This window comes from Schistocerca cancellata, chromosome 4 (assembly GCF_023864275.1).
Source record: "Schistocerca cancellata isolate TAMUIC-IGC-003103 chromosome 4, iqSchCanc2.1, whole genome shotgun sequence".
NCBI classification, from domain to species: Eukaryota; Metazoa; Arthropoda; class Insecta; order Orthoptera; family Acrididae; genus Schistocerca; species Schistocerca cancellata.
Genome location: NC_064629.1, coordinates 317992593 through 318017085, shown reverse-complemented (window position 1 = coordinate 318017085; position 24493 = coordinate 317992593). Strand labels below are relative to the sequence as shown.

General features: G+C 41.1%; 1 protein-coding gene across 1 annotated transcript; it reads left to right on the top strand.

Moving 5' to 3' along the window:
- Nucleotides 1-18963: 18963 nt before the first annotated feature.
- LOC126184188 (protein kinase C and casein kinase substrate in neurons protein 2-like) lies at nt 18964-20358 on the top strand. Its single transcript, XM_049926556.1, has one exon. It carries the CDS (start codon nt 18964-18966, stop codon nt 20356-20358), a length of 1395 nt encoding a protein of 464 aa, XP_049782513.1.
- The last annotated feature ends 4135 nt before the right edge of the window (nt 20359-24493 follow it).

Here is a 24493-nt window from a genome sequence, read left to right as displayed (position 1 = left end):
GAGTAATTTGGGTGGCTCAACTTTACATTAGCTACTGTATTTTTTTTTTTTTTTGCTCATGTCTGCTGCAAACTAAATATCTCATTTGCTGGATACATTTCAACAGCAGCTGTTTGTTATGTCATTATAACTCATACTTAATCTTTGACAGGAAAAATGTTTCTAAACTGAATGTTAATAGCATTGACACCCCATAACCACATGAACTACACAGGCAACCCATCATGGTTGGTAAATACACTATTGAACTGTCTATTGTTCATTTCTCTGAATGTAAATGCCTGTTGAAATTAAAATCCCTTTGGTTAAGAATTACTGCTGCATGGTTTAATATTGACAGCAGCGTTAGAGACAGATAAACAGATTTCTTGGGTAACACGTGAGATACTGAATTGAATTAACAGAGCACTGAATCACATCAACTGAAAAAAGGAATTTGGAGTAGACGATATTCCTTCAAAATTGAGAACCTCTGGAGAAAATACCATGACAAAACCATTCCATCAGTTAGGCAAGAATTGTGATGTATGAAAAATACTCTCTGACACCAAGAAGAACGTAATAATTCCAATGCTAAGGCTGGCAGTTGCTGACACATGGGACTATTGCCGAACTATCGATCTAATAAGTCATGGCTGCAAAATACTGACTCAAATTATTTGTGGAAGTATCAAAGAAAAAAGCTAGGAAGATCAATTTGGATTCTGGAGAAACGTAGGACCACTTGCGGCAATACTGACCCTATTTTAGAAAGTAGGTTGAAGAACGGCAAACTTACGTTTAGAGCATTCACTGATTTTGAAAAAAAAGAAAAAAGAAAATGTGCACTGGTAGAAACAAATACTGAAGGTAGCAGGGATAAAATAGAGAGAGCGAAAGTTTATTTACAACTTGTACCAGTTGATTATAAATAACGTGCAGTTTTTCATAGATGTCCAGTGTGGGTTGTAATTATCATATGGCAGCGAAACTTCGAAAATATGCTAAGGAATTAATGCGGAACAAATTTACGCTCGGAAAAACTTAGTTCCAATTTTGGCCACGAGGTGTAAATCTGGCACCGTACACTGTTTTTACGTGGTATGACATCCTTTGACAAGCCGTAACGTGAGTGAAACGTATGGATGTCGAGAACAGAGACCGTGCGTTGTTCGTGAAACGGTTTTATTTGAATGGCAGCAATTACAGAGCTGCACTGAGAGAGTATTCCCGACTGAAATTTCTGATGAGAGGCTCGATGTTTTTAAATGGTCAAAAGAAGATTGTAACAAAATCCTGAGACACGGAGGAGCTTGGTTTGGCACCTAGGAGAGGAAGGCTTTCTATCTCGGTTGAAGTTCTTGACGGGATTACTCTTGCTGCAACTGATCATGCAGCGCGTGCTCCAGGTAGTGTTACTGCTCGAGCAGTCTTACGAGAATTGTCCTTCACATCGTCATTAGTATGGAAAGTTCTGATGTCTGTTGTACATTGATAGCCGTAAAAGATCCGGAAAGTACGGTAACTGAAACCTCATAATGCGCAGTTACCTTCTGAATTTGCTCGTTGTTTTCGGGCACGGATCGACGTTGATAACATGTGGCCCAACAATATTCCACGCAGCAATGACGAGGCACGTTTTACACCACAGGGTGCAGTGAATACACAGACCTGCCCAATTTTGAGTACTGTTAAACCGCGTGTTTTTCACGAAGAGCCGCTGCACTCATCGTATTTGACTGCGTAGTGTGGAATCGCTATTACCCTTCCTTGAAGAGAAGGGCCTGTCAAGTGTACCGTGTCATCCCCCTTGTGCAGCATCTGATTCCTGCTTTCTAACTGTGTGGAAACCACTGTTTTCATGTAACAAGAGGCAATAGCTCATGCTGCTTGACCACTGAAATGCTTACTGCAACCTTCCACGAACGTGTTACCTCCAGAGATTTCAAAGATACATGGCTTGAAAGATCCTCTGATCTGAATCCATGTGGCTTTTGGCTCATTCGATCTCTAACATACCTGAAAGCTAGTATGCAGAAACACTTTGCTCAGATTCCACCAGAACTGATGTGAACAACTGCTGACACTGACAACGTCGTTTTTTCTCGTCAACGTCTCTAGTGTTCATATTGAACAAATTGTGTAAGCAGCTGTTAATAATAAAATCAACGTTATGCCCTTATCACTTGCCTGACCTTTCCTGCCCACATACCGCTCCTAATTCATTGTGTATAGAAACATTTCTATACATCTTTCCTATAATCACAGCATCAGATCCAAACCTGTTGGTCACAATAAGAACTAAGTCTTTTCTAGCGCTAAGCGGTTCCACATTAACGCATCAGAATATCTGTTAAGTTTTTCTGTCAAACAATAATTACAACCGTACTGGACCTCTGTGAGTAGCTGCACTATAACCACCCAGTATGAAAACCAGACTGGCTGAAGGACATGAAGGGTAGCCCCTGTTGAGAAGACAGTGAGAGAGTCTTGTAGTCTATTCCCGATGTTAATCAATCTGTACACCGAACAACCAGTCAAAGATAAGAAGGAAAAATCTGTAAAGGAAATGAAAGTTGGCAGAAACGAAATAAAAATTGAAGTTAGCCGATGACGTTGCAATTCTGTCAATAACGGCAAAAGACTTAGAGGAACAGTTGAACGGAATGAATAGTGTGAAAAGAGGTGATACGAGAAATATCAACAAAAGTAGAACAAGTATAATAAAATGTAGTCGAATTAAACCAGGTGGTGCTGAAAGAACTAGATTAGGAAAATGGACACTGAAAGTAGTAGATGAGTTTTGTTACTTAGTCAGCAAAGTAAGTGAACATGGCCAAAGTAGAGATAACAGAAAAAGCGAGGCGCAATAGCAAAAAACTTATTTCTGAAAATGAGAAACTAATTTACATCTAAAATAAATTTAACTGTTGGTAAGTCTTTTCGGAAGGTATTTGCCTGGAGTGTAACTTTGAATGGTACTGATGCGTAGGCTGAAAACATATCATACAGGAAGGAAATAGAAGCTTCTGAAATTTGATGCTTGAAAAGAATGCTGAAGATTAAACATATAGATCGGATAGTGAGGAGGTACTGAATCAGTATTGGAAGGAAAGATATTTATCTTTTAGTTTACAACTTGACTAAGAGGCTCGTTCGATAGGACGCGTCGTAAGGCATCAACAAAATTGTGATGTGACAATGCATGGAGACGTGTGTGAGGTGTAAGTGGGGAGGGGAGGGGGAGTAAGAACAGTTGAGAAAGACCGACGCTCGAATATATCAAGAAGGTCCAAGTGGCACCAGATTGCATTAGTCATCTAAAGGTAATGCACTTGTTGGATTAGCGTAGAGAACTGCATCAAACCAATCGTCGGACTGAAGACCACAACTGCAACGACAGGACCAACGTATACATATTTCTCAGACAAGTAACTTTGTCCTCCGGTCTTCTGAATGATATGATGCAAATCGTCACGACTTCTCTTGTGCCAATCTTTCCACCGGTACTAAACTTTTTCAGTTATATGTTGAATATTCATGTCTTTCCCTACAACTTTCTCCCTCTACAGCTCTCTGTAGTAACATGGATGTTTTCACGTACTGCCTTAACATATGTCCTGCCATCCTGCTTTCATTAATAAATTCGACATATTCTTTTCGTCGTCGTTTCTGCACGGAAGCTCCTCATTTCTTATCTTATCACACACTTAATTTTCATGTTTTTTGTATAAAACCACACTACAAGCGAATCAATTCTCCTCTTTTCAGGTTTTGAAATGAAAATATAATTACAACACAAAAATTTTCAAAGATGCAGATTCCTCTGCAAAAGTTTTAGAATGAACCAGTCAAATAGATAGAATACATTAGGCCTTTGTCTAGTATGACGAAACCTTGAAGAGCAACCAGTATCTCAACTTTCGGCTGTTGTTTTGAGCTTTTATAAAGAGGCACTAACTTGTGAAGTGGAAGTAGTGTATTGGATGTGAGGCGTAGACCGGAACGAGACAACAAAAATGTATTATACTATTGGGAACTTTCATGTAGGATCTGCTAACTTTCATTACAATTCTGAACACTGAAAGAAAGGTGGCAGGGAACTGACTATTTATTATGTTGTAGCAAGTAGAACATGTACAGTGACCATTTCGCTTGTGGACCAGATAAGATTTGTTATGCAACTTACCTGTCGAATTTACAGGATCGGTATTTGAGCCAAGCGACACAAGCCACTTGGGGAGCCATTCTGAGGTGATTCCCAGAGCGGCCACAACTGTTCGATATCTTCCTATACAGCACGTTTCACAACCAGTAGAGACCGCTAGCTGCGCCCCTGGCCCCCAGTTGCAAAATGTACTGTGCATAACACTTTTTATTTTTGTTTTTGGTCTTCCAACTGATTTGATGCGGTCCGCTGCGAATTCCTCTCCTGCGATAACTCTTCATCTCAGAGTAGCACTTGAACCCTACATCCTCAGTTATCTGTTGGATGTGTTCCAGCCTCTGTCTTCCCATAAATTTTTTACCCATGACAGCTCCTTCTAGTACCATAGAGGTTATTCCATGACGCCTTAACACATGTCTTATCATCCTGTCCCTTCTGCTTGTCAGTGTCTTCCATATGTTCCTCCCTTCGTCGATTCAGCTGAGAACCTCCTATTTCATCATCTCATCAGTCCACCTCATTTTCAACATTCTTTTGTAGCACCACGTCCCAAACGCTTCTGTTCTCTTCTGTTCCGATTTTCCCCCTTTCTCTGTCACAACATAGTAGCAAAAATTGACAGGGATGAGAATATACGAGTGACAAGGAGGGAGGGGGAGGGGGGGAGTGCCATATGATAAGTCGCTCGTGTGGAAAAATTTTCTCGGAGAGGCCCTGGGAATTAATACAATGTATCAACCATTTTGTATAGGACTTGCAAGGATATTCCATTTTGTGGGTTGCATACAAATCAGGCGAAGCCCAATTCAGGTCGTTCGGATAGTTTTGATTATTATAGTGCAACCTGGTCGTCATTTTCTTTTAGTTTTAACTTTCCCTCTAGGTAACGAGTCTGGCACTTGTGATAATGTGCCTCAAGTACCCATATTAGTTTTAACGCATCCTCCAAGAACAGTGGACATTTTCGTCAGTAGCTGTAACTTCACGTTCACGGTGATGTCATTTCTATTGCTTGATATGGCCCTTAATGTTACGTAAGAAAATTTTTAGATTTTCCCTTTGGTGTGAAGGGTTTTCCAGCACAACCTAATGATCTATTTCAAACTGAGGTAGCTTAACAACACATCGTCACAGTTGTTCTTGCCGCTCGAGCGCCTTCAAATTCTCTTTTTTAATCCATTTCCACACTTCCTCTAACATCTTCGCAAACTTCTTCATTGACTCCCCATTTTCCCAACTTTAGGCTTAATCACTTTGAAAGGCGATCGCATCTTTCTACCGTATACCGCCTTATATGGTGAGAGCCCAACGCTGTCATGTACTTTATATTTGTATGCAGCTACGATAGTGAGTGCATGTGCTTCTGAAGTACTAATCTGAACAGTCATTAGTTTATCAAAGGCATAATATGGAAGCACCAATAATTAGTATGGTGAGTAATATATAGTTGGCGTATGAAACGAAGTATTTTTGAAAAACAGTGTGACAAATAGAATGTGAAAACGATATGGATATACCAGCTATATGTGGTACCATAATATTTTACAGCACATTTGGCTTAGCCAGTTCAAAGTGTTTCATTTGTGTTTTTTTGATCATCACCACATTATTTGTTTTTTATTTAAACAGTGACTGGTAGCGGTGATTATTCTACACCCAGATGAATTTTCGAATAATAGTACCATTCAACATTTAATTCTCGCACCTTCTCCGAATTAAAAACAATGGTTTATGCTTCTGTTGTTGTACGAGGTGCATTCAAGTTCTAAGGCCTCCGATTTTTTTTCTAATTAACTACTCACCCGAAATCGATGAAACTGGCGTTACTTCTCGACGTAATCGCCCTGCAGACGTACACATTTTTCACAACGCTGACGCCATGATTCCATGGCAGCGGCGAAGGCTTCTTTAGGAGTCTGTTTTAACCACTGGAAAATCGCTGAGGCAATAGCAGCACGGCTGGTGAATGTGCGGCTACTGAGAGTGTCTTTCATTGTTGGAAAAAGCGAAAAGTCACTAGGAGCCAGGTCAGGTGAGTAGGGAACATGAGGAATCACTTCAAAGTTCTTATCACGAAGAAACTGTTGCGTAACGTTAGCTCGATGTGCGGGTGCGTTGTCTTGGTGAAACAGCACACGCGCAGCCCTTCCCGGACGTTTTTGTTGCAGTGCAGGAAGGAATTTGTTCTTCAAAACATTTTCTTAGGATGCACCTGTTACCGTAGTGCCCTTTGGAACGCAATGGGTAAGGATTACGCCCTCGCTGTCCCAGAACATGGACACCATCACTTTTTCAGCACTGGCGGTTACCCGAAATTTTTTTTGGTGGCGGTGAATCTGTGTGCTTCCATTGAGCTGACTGGCGCTTTGTTTCTGGATTGAAAAATGGCATCCACGTCTCATCCATTGTCACAACCGATGAAAAGAAAGTCCCATTCATGCTGTCGTTGCGCGTCAACATTGCTTGGCAACATGCCACACAGACAGCCATGTGGTCGTCCATCAGCATTCGTGGCACTCACCTGGATGACACTTTTCGCATTTTCAGGTCGTCATGCAGGATTGTGTGTACAGAACCCACAGAAATGCCAACTCTGGAGGCGATCTGTTCAACAGTCATTCGGCGATCCCCCAAAACAATTCTCTCCACTTTGTCGATCATGTCGTCAGACCGGCTTGTGCGAGGTTGAGGTTGTTTCGGTTTGTTGTCACACGATGTTCTGCCTTCATTAAACTGTCGCACCCACGAACACACTTTCGACACATCCATAACTCCATCACCACATGTCTCCTTCAACTGTCGAATTTCAATTGGTTTCACACCACGCAAATTCAGAAAACGAATGATTGCACACTGTTCAAGTAAGGAAAACGTCGCCATTTTAAGTATTTAAAACAGTTCTCATTCTCGCCGCTGGCGGTAAAATTCCATCTGCCGTACGGTGTTGCCATCTCTGTGACGTATTGACAATGAACGCAGCCTCATTTTAACAAAATGCGCATGTTTCTATCTATTTCCAGTCCGGAGAAAAAAAATTGGAGGCCTTAGAAGTTGAATGCACCTCGTAACTTAAATGAAGGGCGAAAATCACCTTAACAAAAAATCAGTGATAATTGCTGGATAGTACGATCCGTAACAAGTGATGATACGTAAAATACCGTTGTATCAGATTACATGTATCTAAACGAAGAGGCAAAATCGCCATTCATATCCGAATTTGTAGAAGGCAGTTTCACGGTCACGGCTGACGAATGTCATCATATAGTCTCAGTAATGTGGAAACTCAGCAGTAGTTTGAATGGAAGGAAGAGTAACGTCCCACCAGCAGCAAAATATTTAAAAACGAAGGTAAAAATGGAACGGAGAGTAATGGCAAAAGAAATTGGCCATGGCCTTTTTAAAGGTCTTAAGCAGTATAAGAAAACTACGCAGGAACTTGAGTATGGATGCACGGACCGAGCTTGTGAATTCTGTGTCCACCTCCGTAGCATAGCGGTAGCGTTACTGCCTACCACGCAGGGGGCCCGTGTTCGTCTTCCGGCAGGGGACTGGGTGGTGTGTGTCCGTCAACATTTTCATCATCGTTGACTCGCAAGTCGCCGATGTGGCGTCACCTAACAAGGACTAGCAATACAGTGGCCGAACTCCCCCGAATGGGGCCTCCAGGCCAACAATGCCATACGATCATTTCATTTCATTTTGTGAATTCTGTGCTGTAACCACTCCGGCAACTCTCTCAGTGGCAGCCATTTGAATCATCTTTCTTAGAGTAACATATTATGGCGCACCAATTTCATTAAAATTGTAAAATGTTAGATTAATGTATGCACCTTTCTATTATGTCACTCTGGTCAGGACTACAGTTTGCCTTGGTGGGTAACACAGCAATACGACCGATTACTATCTTAAAATTCATGAAGCTGTAACAATAAATAAACAGGCGTTAGGTCCCTATCACACAGGAGGCCGTGTCTCTGGAATTCAGTGAGCGCTCTCTTGCAGGCATTCTTTCGTGTAAAATCGGAGCCGAAGTCTCGGTTATCGCAGATGTCTCCTGCCTGCGTGTTGATTTAGAGCTGCTCCGCTTCATGTTCCGTGGACCATTTACTCAAGTAACCATAGTGACGTGGAATCATTTTACATTCACAGTGCACATTATATGTACATACGGTAACCTGCGGCCATTTACTAAGGGTGTCTCCCGTAGAGGCACTGTTCGTGGTTGCTGCAAGTTTTATCATTACGAAGAAACTAAGTGTACGAAAAAAGCAGATTTCGTTCCACCTATTTATCTTCCTCTGGCTTTAGTTAAAGAGCATTCCATTGCCTGCTGAGACACTTCGAGCAAAACCTGGAAATTTTTCCTTTAATGAATTTTTAACTTTTTGCCGTCACTTAGTACAGAAAGAACTGCAGTGGAGAGTAGCTGATAACACTCTACGGTGAATACCGTGCATTAAATTAACATTTTTTTTCACAAATGCTTAGTAATGATATTATTCTCCTGTGGTGGTAAAGTGTCAAAATCCCTTATACATGCAGTTCCAGGATTAATGGTAATATTCAGGGATATTTTGGAACGATCATTCGAAGCAAAAAAGTCTAGTAAACATGGGCTCTAAAATACATATCTTAAGAACTACGAGCACTTTTCCATCTTCGATAACATGAAACCAATTTCTTCTCCTGCAAGCTCTTTGTTCTCCATGATTTGGGAGGAGGTAGTGTGGACCAAAACAGGGAATAATTGGGTAGTAAGCTTGGGATCTAAAATGCATATCTTGTTCAGTAGAAGAGATGTGTTTCACAGTAGCGGAGATGAACAAGAGCTCATATTTCTTAAGGTATTCACATTACGGCTCATGTTTACTGGACATTTTGCCTTGTTTTGAATCATACTATCACCTCTCAGAGTACGGAAACAAAGTGCTTACAATAGAAGAGATTTGTTTCACAGTATCGAAGACGAATAACTGCTCATAGCTATGTTTACTATATATTTTTGCTTCGAATGATCGTTATTGTCATATTCCTTAATACTGATCATTCCTCCTGTGACGCCCTCTATATAATGTACATATTTCGTTTCAAGTTTCAGCTTTTTATACTTTATTTACATGTTGAGGATGGAACACTCCCACAGTATTGGTCTGTTTTGCACTTCCGAAGTGATACTCTGCTCGTCGAATTTATCAGTGTTTCTTTACAGTCCATACAGATACAGAGAACTAACTATACTGTCCACTAATGATTACAGTGGACAGTGGGCACAAACAGTGGTGCTGGAGACTTGATAGAGTGTATCGGAACTACGAGCACGGCTAGCGGAAGCATCTCACTGCGTCTCGTCCGAAAGCTCCACTTTGGCCCTGTGTGAAGCTAGTAGCGGCGATTCACTTGACAAATTACACGACAACTATAGCAAACCGAAGACGGAACTCTGCGCCTCTCGTTCGAAAGGGCGCATATGACTGAATGTAAAGCAAATATCATCAGCTCCGTGTTATTTGGATGCACGGCCTCCTGTGTGAAAGTGCCTGTAGTGAGCGCTACAGCATTGGGCCTACGGCGCGTGGGTGGCGCTCGCTACGTCAGCAGGCGTACCGCGCAGCCGCCAGAGGCGGCCCGCCTCTTTACTTGGCACGCCGAGTCGCAGGGGAGCAGATCAGAAGCGTCCGGTAACGTAGAAAGGCCCCGTATTTTGACCTGCCTGGCCCTTTGTATCCTCAAAGGCGACAAACTACCTGCCCCCTTCCGGTGATAATACTCTGCAAATCAAGGAGGACTAGCTTGCTGACGTGGACTAGTTGCAGCCAAACTGCACAATTGTGCCGTGTTACCTGAGAGTAGAAGGTTGCTGTTAACAAAATGCGAATTTATTGCCGGTGAGAAGGATAAAGCAGTGACAGAGCTGACGGGAAAGGTGTCCACGGATGAAAGCAAAATATGAAAGCTGAGTAAGTCGATGGTGCGCAGATTGCTGCAGGAGAAACACGTTGCTGAGATAAGTGGAGCTGAAGTATTTACTACAAAGAAGAACATCAAAGAGCACACAATAAATATTCCATTGACGATATGTGTAAATGTGTAACTAGACAGCTACTGCCGCGGTATTATGAATGATGCAAGGAAATACAAGCTTAAAGAGAACTTCATTGATTCTGTCTTACAGAAGTGGAATTCAAAGCACGCAAAGTAACTCTGCCAAGGGGAAGGACAGAGATTAAAAAATGATTTAAGATTCCAGGCACTTCACCATGAAGCTGTGCACCCTGCTGGGTTTTCGTTCATGTGATGCCGTTGTCGGAAAGTAGACGATATGTCTTTAATTACCATTCATAAGAACTAGTGTTTTGCAGTGCAGCGTGATAGTGTAGTGTCGTGGTGTCGTACTACCTTGCAGAAAGGTGCTGCTTCGATCCTAGTCATAAGTGAATTTACATTTCATTCTTTGTTTCTCTTTATTCTTACTCTACGTGCAGTTGAGATAACTGCTTTCATTATGTTGAGTACAAAACAGATGACGAAGAGATAAAATACAGTAATTTTAACTTGCACTCGACGCATACAAACTTCTTTATTATGTTATGATTTATTATTTTTAGAGTGATAGTGATCATGATAACAATGGTGACATAAACTGTGCTTGCACCATGAAAATTATATGAACAGCAGCTTCAAATTTTCAATAAATTTGTGGATAAAGCTAAATCATTAATAAGTCCAACAAAATCGCGCACTAGCACTGAGCTGTATTCCTCAAGCATGCTCCCTATCTCAGTAGTTCGGTTTAATGGCTATCCCGGAAACTGACCACGTCCGAGTTTTGAGCAAGATATCTCCTTTACGAAGGCCCACCGGTGTGAAGCGCTTTCGTGTGAGACAGCTGCAACCCTAAACTACATCACCATTCCGTACGTACTTCTATCCCCACCCCCGACCCGTATCTCGTGAGGAAAATTGTTCTCTCTATGAAACTTAAATTTAAAAGGGATCAGAATAAACGAGTTTAATGTACGAAAGATATAACATAGTTTCCAAAAAGGCAAACTACATTAGAAATACGAGTCATCAGAATTAAAATGGCCAGTGGTTTATTTAGACGAAGCTTGAATCCATACATATTTTACTATGAACAAATGCTGGCAAACTGATAGTGTACGAGAAGCATTGCCAACAGACGCGCCGGTAAGTGCGCAGTTGATGCTCTATAAAGGGCGTTGAGATACAGACATGTAGGTTGTGGCGGTGCTCCATTTGTAAGAATATTGGGGTGTACGCTGTTATTTCCTCCCCTATCATGTTCTTGGAGCGTCAACAACAGTACCGCTATCCACGCCAGGTAATCTAGTTGGCTTTAACGAGTAATACAGATGGAGCAGTGTTGGACTGACTACCAAGGTGCTCCGAAACACGAAGCGAGGCTTAATCTATGAATACTTGATGTAGTGTCAAGTGGAGAAACGTGCGAATACCGAGTAACTACAATGCCTGAAAACATGTGAAGCACGCAGAAGGGGAGGAGCAAACGCAATGATACTTCACGCGTTTTGAGGGTATGTCATGTCATTTCAGTGACCATGAAATAGAGTGATACTTAAAACGAGCTTGGCACTATGATCCCACTTATCAATATGGCGTTCCTCCTCCCTCTGGCGTCTGGCCCGGTTGGTTTGGGGAGGGTGTCATGAAGCCGTTTTATTCTCCCCTGTGGCAAACTGGCCCACAACTGGTGTCCGATCCTTGATATCATGGATCCTGGGACTGGGATGGAGTTGAGGTTTGAGCTGGACTCACATATTTTCTATCGGGCACACGTCTGAAAATCTTGTTGGCCACATGAGCACCTCAGCATCCTGCAGACAATTCATAGAGACACGTGCTACGTGTGGAAGAGTTTTGTTATATTGAAAATACTGCCACACGAGAGGTAGCACATGAAGGCGCCGAATACCCTTGACGTACCCTCGAGCAGTCACACTGGTTCCCGGAATCATCATCACAAACCATTATCTGAAGTCATACCCGATGGTCCCTCCACCTCACGACGCCAAGGGTAACACTGCTGTGCCTCTCCAAAACATTGGAAGAAAGGGACTTTTCTTCAGGTCGCTGCTATAATCGCCGACGATGGTTATCCGGGGCAGTGCCTAACCGCAATATATCGCTGAACACGACGCATCATCATTGATCAGCGGTCCATTCTTCCCGATCACAGCACCACTCCAAACGGTGCCGTTTGCTCGTGGTGGTGCAAATAGCATGAGATCCTAATACCCTACTCCGATTGCTGCTACTTTCCCACCAATGGTGCTTGATAACATAGAATGTTGCAGCTGTTCTCGGATGGCAGGCACAAATGAGAAGAGACTGTGGTTGGTGCACAATAGGGCAATCCTCCACCTGAATGCCCCACAAATTTGGATATAGCACGATTCGACCAGCTGGCCAATTTGAGACTGAGAATGAGGCGCGTTTCAAACTCTGTCAGACGCTGATAACGTTGACTCATATCTGTACGTAGCATCTTCGTGTCCTTCACTGTGATCACTCGACACCTGACGATGTTCACATCCCTCACATACCCAACGAAGTCTGGTAATAACACTAGACACGAACAACCAATGCACTCTGGTGGCTGTTCTACATGTCACAGGAAATTGGAACCCAAATCATTTTCGTATAAAACTGCTGACGGTGTGTACGGGTGCGAAGTTACGTTAACATGCGGACTTATGTTCTGGGCACTTCACTTTTTCCGTCAGGTAGCGTATAATGTCGTTATTTGCAGTCTAGTGCAGTACATCTTCTACAATGTTAACGGAAGTAGTTCAGTTACAGAACATCTTCGGATCATTAGTAGTTGCAGAGCAACAGGCAGTTTCAGGTGTTATACTTAACTTCGTTGGGTGAGTCACTTACGACGTGTACAGCATCGGAAACTGACAGGTTACCCTGCAAGTACTATTGATCCGAAGATGTTATCTAACTGAACGAAATTTGTTATCATTGTGGGTAACGTTTGCAGTAGACTGTAATAAAATATGTTACAAGAGTTAACAGTTTTCTTTTGCAGCTCACGGCACTCCGCAGGGAATATCCGAGCATTAAATTTCTATGGCACTATCATTACTGTGGACATGTTTTCTGTCTAGTCGTCCAGGAATATCCCCAGTCGGGTAGGTGCCGTGTGATGTTGCAGTACGTTCAGTTACATCTTCCTTTAAAACACGTGTCATACAGTACTCACCACACAATTTTCATCTAAAATGCTTGCTACTCGTCGGCTCTCTTGCCCACTGTATTTTATGTTTTGAATATTATCAAAGGCTTAGTTTGACACATTTTACAACTGAATTCCATAGATGATTTCGGTTTGTTGGTAGTTTTTTTGTTTTACAAGGTAAGGCAGAAGTTTTCAAAAGGCATATTCGTCAGTATCATTAATGAAATTGTTATTGTGAGCGCTTTATAGCTTCCACTTTGGAGCTGATAATCGAATCCCATATCCTTCAACATCGCATGCTTTTGCAATTTACGCACAGTCTACGTAATTCAATTTCTCCTTCCGGGAAGCATATTAGTTCCTGCTCTCTATCCAAGTTGTCACGTATTCCCCTTTTCATCGTCAATAAATTTAATGATGTTGAGGTTAAAATCAACAGTCGAGATCGCAACAATATTTGTTTACTTACCGGTTTAGGCTTAATGGTAGTGTACAGTGTACGATCGTGATATCACGAGAAAACTGAGGAGGCGCCAGCTCCAGCCATAGGGAGCCTAATATTCTCAAGATGGCTTTAACATAAGCCAAAACCGGAACATAAACAAATATTATTGCGATGTTGACTGTTGATTTTAACCTAAGTACAGCACCAGATCACTGCTATCCATAGATTTATGATATTAATCATGTTGGTAGCACTGTTGGTGAAAACTTTTCCGTGATCACTTTGTGTGCCTGCATTGCGCGATAGCAATGAATTTTACTTTGATTTGAGGCTCTACTACACTTCATCACCTGGCCAAGTTATTTCCCGTTACAGCCAAAATTATAGTTTGCTTTGTGGAGTTCATACTTTGTTTTAAATTACTCAGACAGTGGCACAAATTTTAGCGAAAGTATCATTTGCTTTTTTGTCATAGTAACAACGCGTAGCTTACAAATAGTGTTTCTGTGGAACACGTAAAACAGTTTTAAATTCTGTTATAAAAAGTATTTGCATAGTAAGTATTAGGTTCCCCGTTTGATACCAAGCCCTGTACGATATGGTTAGCACCATTTTCTTGTTTATTAGTTGTTGCTCTTTAGATTCCTGTGGATCCTCGGAAGAAACGTTTCTCGGTCATAGGATGCATATGTGATCAGATGGCCGCCGAGTGAGATCACAGGTATTTTCTTCGTCCGCTAGAAGAACTTATTTAAGAGGAAATAGTGTCAAATTTAATTTTCTTTGTTTTTTATACTTGCTGTAGTGTCCGTTCTTGTCACACAACTGAATATTAGCGTCCCAGCAGCGCTTGTTCTTGTAAAAACTAGTTCTTTAGCTGAAGTCCCGACAATCGCGACATAACACGAAAGTTTGCGTGACATAAACACAAAAAATTCTATTCAAGTTTTCTTGATAGTGCAAAATGCTTTTAAAAAAGGCGGCTACTAGTTTCACCAGTGTCTATTGTCGCAATAAAAGTGTAATTAAACGTTTCTAAATCGTATTTAACTAACGCATTTCGTATTGTTTACTAGTTAGATAGACGCGATCTAATCCTAAATTTTCCGAGTTATAAACGTTTAAAAACCAGACCAAACACACATGATATCGTAACTTCTCTAGAAGCAAAGTAATTAAAAATTCATTCTTCTGTCGTTGTATCTCTCAATCAGTACAAAAACGACAACCACCGCACATAAGACCTTTGTGTCGTTTTTTGCTTACACACAGCCAATCTCGCGTCCTTGACAAATTCAGAACTTTCTTTAAACTTAATTATTCTTTCGAAACTGACCATGAGTGAGATATGTGGGAGCTGTTATAGGGTAGTGAGTAGAGGGATTTGTTGTCAATCTTGTAGGAAATATATTCACTGGAGTGGATGCAGTGTGGAGAATGTTGGGAGAACAGCTGTGGCTCTCTCCTGGAACTGCAGAGTATGCAGTAGGAACATTTTGATTGGGGAACAGGAAAGGAAAATCTGTGCCCTTCAGACACAGTCGGAGGAAGCAAGGAAGGAACTGATAAGGATCAAGGGAGATAGGACGGAGGAGGGTGGCTGGGAACTGGCAGCTGGTAGGAGGATACGAAGAAAGAGCACGTGAGCTGACAGTTTTATCATCAACACCAAAAACAGGTATATACCACTGCCAGAGTTAAATGGAGCAGAACCTCAGGTTTCGAATCCTGCCTTGGGCATGGATGTGTGCGATGTCATTAGGTTAGTTAGGTTTAAGTAGTTCTAAGTCTAGGGGACTGATGACCTCAGATGTTAAGTCCCATAGTGCTTAGAGCCACTTGAACTATTTTTTGAAGAACCTCAGTTACAACTAGGAGCAGGAAATGTGCAGCACACTTCAACCGAGGCTAAGAAGCCTAGGAATGTACAGAGTGCTAGGAAGAGGAAAGTGCTTCTGTTAGGTAGTAGTCATGGGCAAGGTGTAGGACCTTAGTCACAGGAAAGTTTAGGGGCAGCGTACCAGGCCACCAGTATCTTCAAGTCAAATGCTGGGTTAAGTCATGTGATAGGGGACCTAGGGTCCTTATGCAAGGACTTTACAAAAGAGGACCATGTAGTGATAGTGGGTGGGTCAGGATAGGTGGTGACCTGGACAACATAGCTTCCCTGACTCATGGCACCAACGTACACTTTGTTGAGCTGTTCCGGCGTTATGATCGACCACACCTTGATTGAACTGTGAAGCGAATCAGTGTGGGGTTAGGGATGGCTCTGAGGACAGCCAACTTTGCTCATGTTTGTCTGGTGCCCGTCGGGACTATCAACAGTTGGGGTTTCACTAAGCATGGCCTACAGCTAAACAGGACTGGGAAGGGAAGATTTGTACAACAGATTCATGAAAGTATAGGGGGTGGATCTCGGGACACGCATGGTCAAACACCTGTTGTCGTAGGTAGCAAAAGTAGATCTTTTTTAGGATAAATCCAGACAACAGGTTCCCCTGCCTAAAGAGAATCTCCAGCAGTTTAAAAAATACTGAAACAATCACTCAAAATGGTTCAAATGGCTCTAAGGACTATGGGACTTATCATCTGCAGTCATCAGTCCCATATACTTAGAACTACTTAAACCTAACTAACCTAAGGATATCACACACATCCATGCCCGAGGCAGGATTCGAACCTGCGAGCGTAGCAGCAGCGTGGTTCCGGACTGAAGCGCCTAGAACCGCTCGGCCACAGCGGCCGGCAATCACTCACAAGTCACATTTTAACACTTCAAATGTCACACATACCAGATGTCACAAAGAAAAACAAACAATTGGAAAGAGTAACATGGGGTATTTCACAGACTGAACAATCCTCCATCAAAACATGCAATCAATAAAAAATAAAATACAGCTATTAGAAGTTGAGCTCCAATCTTTGAACTGCATAGTGGTTTATATTACTGAGCACTGGTGTAGAGACATAGAAATCCAACATATAGTATTATCTTTATATGAAAGGGCAAACTCTTACGGCATAACTAATTCAAGGGGTGGAGGATCATGCATTTATATCAGAAAAGGAACACAGTTCAAATCAAGACATGACCTCAGTACAATAACTGTAGACAAACGCTTTGAAATATCAGCTATTGAATTCTTGATATCACCAAGAAATTAATCATTTTCTGTGTGTATAGATCTCCCAGAGGTAGTGTGGATACTTTTTTTAATAAATTAACAGAAGTTCTAGATAAAGTCTCAAATACAAAGGTCAACATAATTCTGTGTGGGGATATTAACAGTAACACTAATATCATAAATGAATCCAGCAGCATCTTCATAAACATCCTTTAAAGTTTTGGCATGTCCCTATTGGTCAATAGTGCAACAAGGGTTACTACAATGACTCCATCAGTAATTGACCATGTGTCCACAAATATGGACAGGGAAAAATGTGATGTAGCTGTAAAAGATCTCAGACTATCAGACCATCTCTGTCAAATAACAACAGTTAAATAAGGCATCGAATCATTCCATAAACTATAAGCCTACAAATGACATCTATCAGAAATCAAAATAAAAGATTTTTCAAAAGAACTAGAAAAACAAAGCTGGGACAAAGTGTATAAGGAAACCAATGTGAGTATGAAACCTCCTAAATTCTCCACTTGTTTAAATTGAACTTTGAAAAGGCATTTCCAAAAGTATACATGCCTGTATCATCGCAATGATCAAGATTTCTTTCTATCATAGATACAAAAAGATCTATAGGAAGGTGCTGATTGCTGCAAAAAAGTCATTTAATGACAAAATAATATATACTGCAGAGAATAAAAGCAAAGCAATCTGGGATGTTATAAAAAAGGAAACGGGGAGAAGTAAACCAACGCAGAATAACATACTGGTAAGGGAGGGGGATACGGTAATAAACGATCCACAACACTTAGCAAACTATGTAAACGAGCATTTTTCAAGTATTGCAGAGAAGTTGCAGCAAAAGTTCGTATAAATAATGTTGCACTAAATACAATGATGTTACTTCTAACCACAGAGAATGAAGTCAATAAAACTGTTCAGAAACTAAAAAAAAAAATAGTCAGTAGGCTTAGATGAAGTACCAATGTGTGTACTGAAACAGTGCATAGGGATTATACAAGGCCGCTTAACAAATATAATAAATGAATCCTTCACATCACGGACATTTCCAGAGCAGTTAAAACAGGCAAGAGTTGTACTTTTGCTTAAGAAAGGTAATGCAGAAGACATAGAAAATTATCGGCCCATTTCCCTGCTGTCAGAATTCTCAAAAATAGTAGAAGCAATTATGAAATTATTTTAAATTGGTCTAAACTTGTAAATACTTTGAAATGTCCTATATCCTTGCAAAAAGAGATTTATGGATGAATAAAGCTACTACTACTACCACTACTACTACTAGGATAGGTCATTTTGTGTATAATACACAGAATATTAGCGAAAGAGAACCGCCGTAACAACAGATATGCATTAGTGCGTATAAAAAACTATCCCAATGCTCCAAAGGATCTAAACGAGTGTGAGGAAGTTCTATACAGAATTAAAAGCGTCTCTCTAAAAGAAGTATGTGAAAATCAGCAATAGAAGATTCGACAGATAACTTTGCATTCTGAGATATGTTAGTACTGTATGACAAACAGCTTTCTCAGAAATCTTGTAAAGCAGCGAAGCAAGTAAAACTGCCTGTAGTAACTCACTTTAACTCTTTCCAACTTTTTATAAGGTAGTTCTATAAAGGAGCATATTAATTTGTCTGGAACGCGACCGCAGCCGAAGGATATATTGAACGGCTGATCGAGTGCAGCAGTAATGTGTGGCGTACTGATTTTCATAAGATTGCTTCATCATAGCAATGGAAGTATTTAGGTCGAATCTTAAGTTTTGTAATTTAGTCTTCTTGTTGCTTGTTCGATGGAACTTCAATATAGAAAAGTAATATATATCTCTAACTGTTCCTGTGAACACATTTGCCTTGGGATATCTTGCAGTCATTTTGGAATCTTCTTTGTTTCAGTATCGAGTTGCACCGGAGGATCACCCCATCCAAAACTCTTAACATCCAGAAACCGGGCTGGCGGGGTACAACGACCTTTTAGTTTGGACTGCCCATCTGTCCGACATGCAGACGGGTGAGGACGGCGGCTCGTTCTGGGAGCCGGGCAACTACAGCAGCACAACGCAGCGCATCGCGGACGGTCGCCGACTGTGTAAGGACCTGGTGGCTCTCATTAAGGAGAGAGCAGACATTGAGAAAGCCTACGCCAAGGACCTGCAAGGCTGGGCCAAGAAGTGGAGTGATCTCGTCGATAAAGGGCCTGAGTATGGGACGACAGAGGCACTATGGAAAGGCATTCTGACCGAAGCGGAAAAACTGGGCGACTTGCACATGAAAATCAAAGACAAGCTGTGTAATGAGGTAGTAAAGGAGGTAAAAAATTGGAAAAAGGAGTCGTATCACAAGTCTATGATGCAAATAAAGGAAAAGAAAGAAATGGAAGATGCTTTTAAAAACGCCCAGAAGCCCTGGGAGAAATTATTTTACAAAGTGGATATAGCTAAAATCGACTATCATATAGCATTCAGAACCGAGCGTTCTCTTTTTAACCAGCTGAGAAATGCTTTTGCTGATACTGATTTGTCGCTGAGTCAGGTGAGAAAAATACAGGATCGCTCAATACAGTCAAGAGAGAACTTACGTAAAGCAAAAGGAAAATATGAAGCAGTTCTTCGTGATTTACACTTGTATAATCCCAAATACATTGAAGATATGACAGCTGTTTTTGAAAAATGCCAAGAAATGGAGGGAGAGAGGTTGAAGTTCTTCAAAAAAATAATGTTTTCCGTTCACAAATGTTTGGATTTATCTCAAGATCCTACTTTCCTGCAGATATATGCAGAATTTTATGAGGCAGTTGATAACGCTAATCCTGAGAGAGACTTACAGTGGTGGTCAAAAAACCGTGGAACTCACATGGCTATGAAGTGGCCAACTTTTGAGGAATACCAAGAAAATTGGAGGGAAATCGTAAAACACAAATCAAAGACGGATGTAGCTCCTGGAACTACTCTTACAAACTGGAGAGCTATTTCAGAAGATGCTTACGAATCCACTACACGTAGCAAGGAAAACGAGATGTCTGCACAAGACCAAACTGATAACAACGACCAAAATACTCCCATAGCAAAGGGAAACATTAAAAAGGCTACTTGTGGCTTTATGAAAGAAACGATAATAAGTACAAATCCATTTGAGGAAGAAGAAAGTGATAACGACACTAGCGTAACATATATTGACTGTGGAGAGTATGGAATTCCAGTGAGAGCACTTTATGACTATGAAGCGACAGAAGCAGATGAACTAAATCTTAAAGAAGGAGACATATTTGAGAAGCTTGAGGATCAAGATGCGCAAGGATGGTGCAAGGGGCGCAAAGATGGGCGTATTGGGCTGTATCCTGCAAATTATGTAGAACTCGTGGAACACGTGGAACAAGAGGAACACGTGGAACAATAGGCACAGTCCTGAATCTGCAACCAGCTCGCTCATCTTCTTCCAGTTTTTGTATCATGAGCTGGTGCCATCATGTTTCGTCTCTTCACACCTTCAGAAGATCCAATTAGAAATTAAACAAAAAATTCTCTTGTTGTCTTGTGACTAAAAAGTCAGCGAGGTGGTGTAATTTTTTTCTTGTTTTAGAAGGCATGGAACCATTTTTTAAAAATCCTAACTGAGAACATAAAGACTGACGTGAGTGTTAAAATGATTGGATCGCCGCCAGTAATTTCGTGACTATTATTGACGATCTGTTTCTTGTGTATGAGCAGGAAGTGTTATCAGTATTAGAACACAGTTGTGTATTCTGCCAAAGATAGTTGACCAGTGCCTTATATGTTCGGACAAATTGCTTTCAGTGTTTCTACTGTATTGCTTAGTTCATGATTTGTATTTTACTCGTATCATACTGTTATATGACTATTTGTATTAATGTTATTTTTTGTTTGATTAATAAAATGAGGTTACAAAACTTCTGTGCATGAGGCACTACTAACTCTTGATGAGCAACGAATAGTTCAAGAATAAGATCCAAGTTATGATGGTAAGTTTGCACAGTACAACGATGCAAATGGTTGCTCTACCAAAGGAAAGTCAGTCAAAGAGCAATATTAACTGATTCATGAAAACAATAGAGAAACAGGGCCGCCACAAGCATCATATTGGCCTGAAATGAAAAGGTAGATTGAATTTTCTAACATAAGAAATTACACAGCATCAATAGTGAATAACACTTAACGCAAAATTAATCTGAAACTCGTGGAGCGAAGACTGTAGTGGTTATAGTTAAGGAAATAATTACAGTTATCTTGCACATAACTCCACTACAAGAATTCGCTCAACTTTGGCTATTAAACTGAGTAATTACTCGACTTAGACAATACAAGGGGAAAAAGCCGAAAGAACATTAACTGCACGCCAGAGCTCTATGTTCCACACAAACTCGTATTACTGTTAACCGAAGCTCCATGTTGTCGAACCTGAAATCTAAGCATCCTCCCCTCGTTACTGACTCAGATCTTCGCACTGCACGCTGTTCTGGCCTAAGCTAACTCGATGATTAGGACTGCAAGTGACGCGATCTCTCGCTTTCTTCCCAAGTAGCATGTGCAGACTGGCTGCTACCCCAGTAGGTCTTCGCAGACCGTGGGCGCGGACTGTCGAAGTCTGTTCCATAGCCTGGTGAAAGGTGGAAGACTTCGCGGAACCCCAAATCGGAAAGCCCAAGACTTCTTTCAGTGGCATTGGGCATCAGAATTGAATTCTTCCTTCATCAGAATCAGGATGAATGTGCTTCGTTCTGCGTGGCTCGACACCTGAGCTCAGTAGCGTGTACCCCTCTGCATCCATAACCAGTCATGAGGTGGACACGAGACGCTGCTCCCAATCAAAATAACTTACAATAATATTTAATTTCCACCAGGGAAATGAGCACAGAAGTGTCAGTCGATCGCACCCTTGTCTGAAGCAGATGCGCGCCCAAACTCCCTCCTCCAGCTGCTACCACAGACGTGCCTTACCCACAAGAATGCAAGTCAAATGCCAAACATGTAACTTTAACTTTACTCTGTTTTCACGAGACCCTGAAAAAGACGTTATCTGTAGTGAAATACTCTGTTGCCACATTGCTAAGGATCATAATTTTATCGAGCAAAATTCGTGGCGTTCCTTCAGCCAGCTGAGTGCCACTAGAGCCCCAGTTTTATTACCCTGTGCATTTTCTGTTTCTAAAGAAAAGGCGTTTTCAAACAGTCTGACAGCTATTACGGCATTCAACTTTCGTCAGCTCGCTCTGAATAACTACCTACACACCCACACACCCTATGAAACACACACACACACACACACACACAAACGCGCTCGCGAGTGTGCAACCACACACTCGCACGTACGCGCGCGGATATAAAAAGAATAGAAATGATCAGATATTAGTTTTCAGCATATACTTCGTTAGATTGGGAACGTGTACGTAAACAAATCAAACGGAAAGAGACAAAGTGAACACACAGTAGTTAAGACTTCAAATCACAGTTTTCTGTAAAATATCTACAACTAGTGTCAGAGGACTAATATTGCTCCACAACAATTAGCTTAAAGAACACGAAAACTGTGCAAAAAAAAGTTTGTAACAAAAAATGTGCTTATTTTTGGTAAGTGAAATAACAGTTTGACCTCCAGCATGTGACCAGATGAGAGGAAATGCAGATGCCAGCGAGAAACAAGAATAACTGTAAGTAATCACTTATTTACATAAAAAATAAATGAACTGGTTTATAATTTACAGATATCGCAAGTGAAAACAAAACTGTATCTTTCTAGATTCCACTGAAGGTGACTTAAAGTAAAGAGCGAAATGCGTGAGGGTGAAATAAAATACAGTATAGCAACAGAAGGCGGTTTTTAATTACGAAACAAACATAGCCGTTCTGAAGATATTCATTTGAAAAAAAGACAGTGAAAGCTAAATTACATGTGATACTGTTTGAAGCGAGGGCCCATTTGAGAGGGTTCCTGTCACTCACATTGCCATTTTCCTCTTAAGGGTTGGAGCAATTCATGCATATATCCATGCATGCATATCCGTAGGAACATTGGATCGTACTTCTTCATATTTGTCAGCCAATGGCCTGCGACTAAGAACAAATAGTCACCCCTGTACGATTATAACATAATGTTTAAGAGTGCAGGAAGTAGACACATGGTCGATGGCGTATGGAAGTTTGGGTCTGGCCGTTTGCCATACATTGACAGCTGAAGCGGTTAAGACGACTGCTCGCTTAAAGCAAGAAATCCGGGTTCGAGTTCCTCTCCGGCACAAAAGTTCAGTGTTGTCATTCCATTATACAGCTGGAGCTGGTTCAAATTCGCAACTGCGAAAGCATTTCATGCCTTTCATAACGGCTGCAGTCACTGCAGTGCCTGTTCCTTTGGACACTATGCATGTCGTAAGAAACATAGCCTCACAGTGATTTACAACACAGACATTGTAACTTTGTAACCTCCCCCTCACTAATAGACCTCAATGACAGTGAAAACTTAAACCGCGTGTACCTAATGGAAATTTGGGAAAAGCAATCGTCACCGAAGTTAATGTGTCGGTAAAGAGGGAGGAAAGGGTTACATCTAAATGAAAGGAAAAATGCAAATGTAATTGGTGGAAATTAATTTTGAAAAGGGGTAAAGTTAATAAAGAAAGTAAATGTGCGGTCGTTACGTTAACAATTAACTGGCGGTGATTAGATATTTGAGATTTGGGGAAAATTACGGTTGCCAGACCTACGGACAACTACTATAATAACTGGAAATGAAAGATTAATGCACATATAATTAGCACTAAAAGCGTGGCAACTGTAGGTTGACACGTGCTGTGTGAAAACTGAATGCTTGTCAGAAGTAATAAATTTCGCTACACTCTGATTTAATTTAGCAAAAGAATTAATAAAACCGGAAAACTGAAAGTTAATTCAGTAGCTGAAATTAATACTGAACTTTGTTTCTGAAGCACTACGAAATTCAATAAAATAAGGTTAGTCTTGGGCTACCTCAACAATCATTTCAAAAGCTACTTGAATCTACACAATTTAGAAATAAGAGGTTTAACTTTGAACTTGAATTAAATGATTCAAGAATTAACAATAGTAAAATTTAGTATGTACCAAGCTGAGCTGCACTCACAGGTGAGCTAAAATATGGTAACAAAACTCGCACTCTTAATTTCTGCTTGTGTAATCTAAATATTGTAGCCAGCTATGAATACTTTAACTGAACTTTGAAATTAAAGCAGTGAAATGGAATGATATTACTTCAATGCTGGCCCATGAATTTCGACGACACTTGGGTTCGTTCCAGGAAAGGAAGGGACCCTGCTTGGTAATGCAATTTGGACAATGAGCAACAAAGGTTCATGCTAAGTTGCTGCATTTTTGTGATGCAACAGTTTGAAAAGCTGAGGTCTGCTATACAGTTCTAAAACTTTACGTGCTTTTAGTCTTCCTTGTTGGTTGATTGATGGTTTGCAGTCGTCGATCAGGGAGGTGGCGACAGTCACTCATTGTCGGCCGTCGCTGTTGCAGAAGCTGGATGTTGGCGCGCCAGC

What these genes read in the sequence shown, in the direction of transcription:
- LOC126184188 (XM_049926556.1), top strand. Translation starts at nt 18,964, where the DNA reads ATGCAGACGGGTGAGGACGGCGGCTCGTTCTGGGAGCCGGGCAACTAC.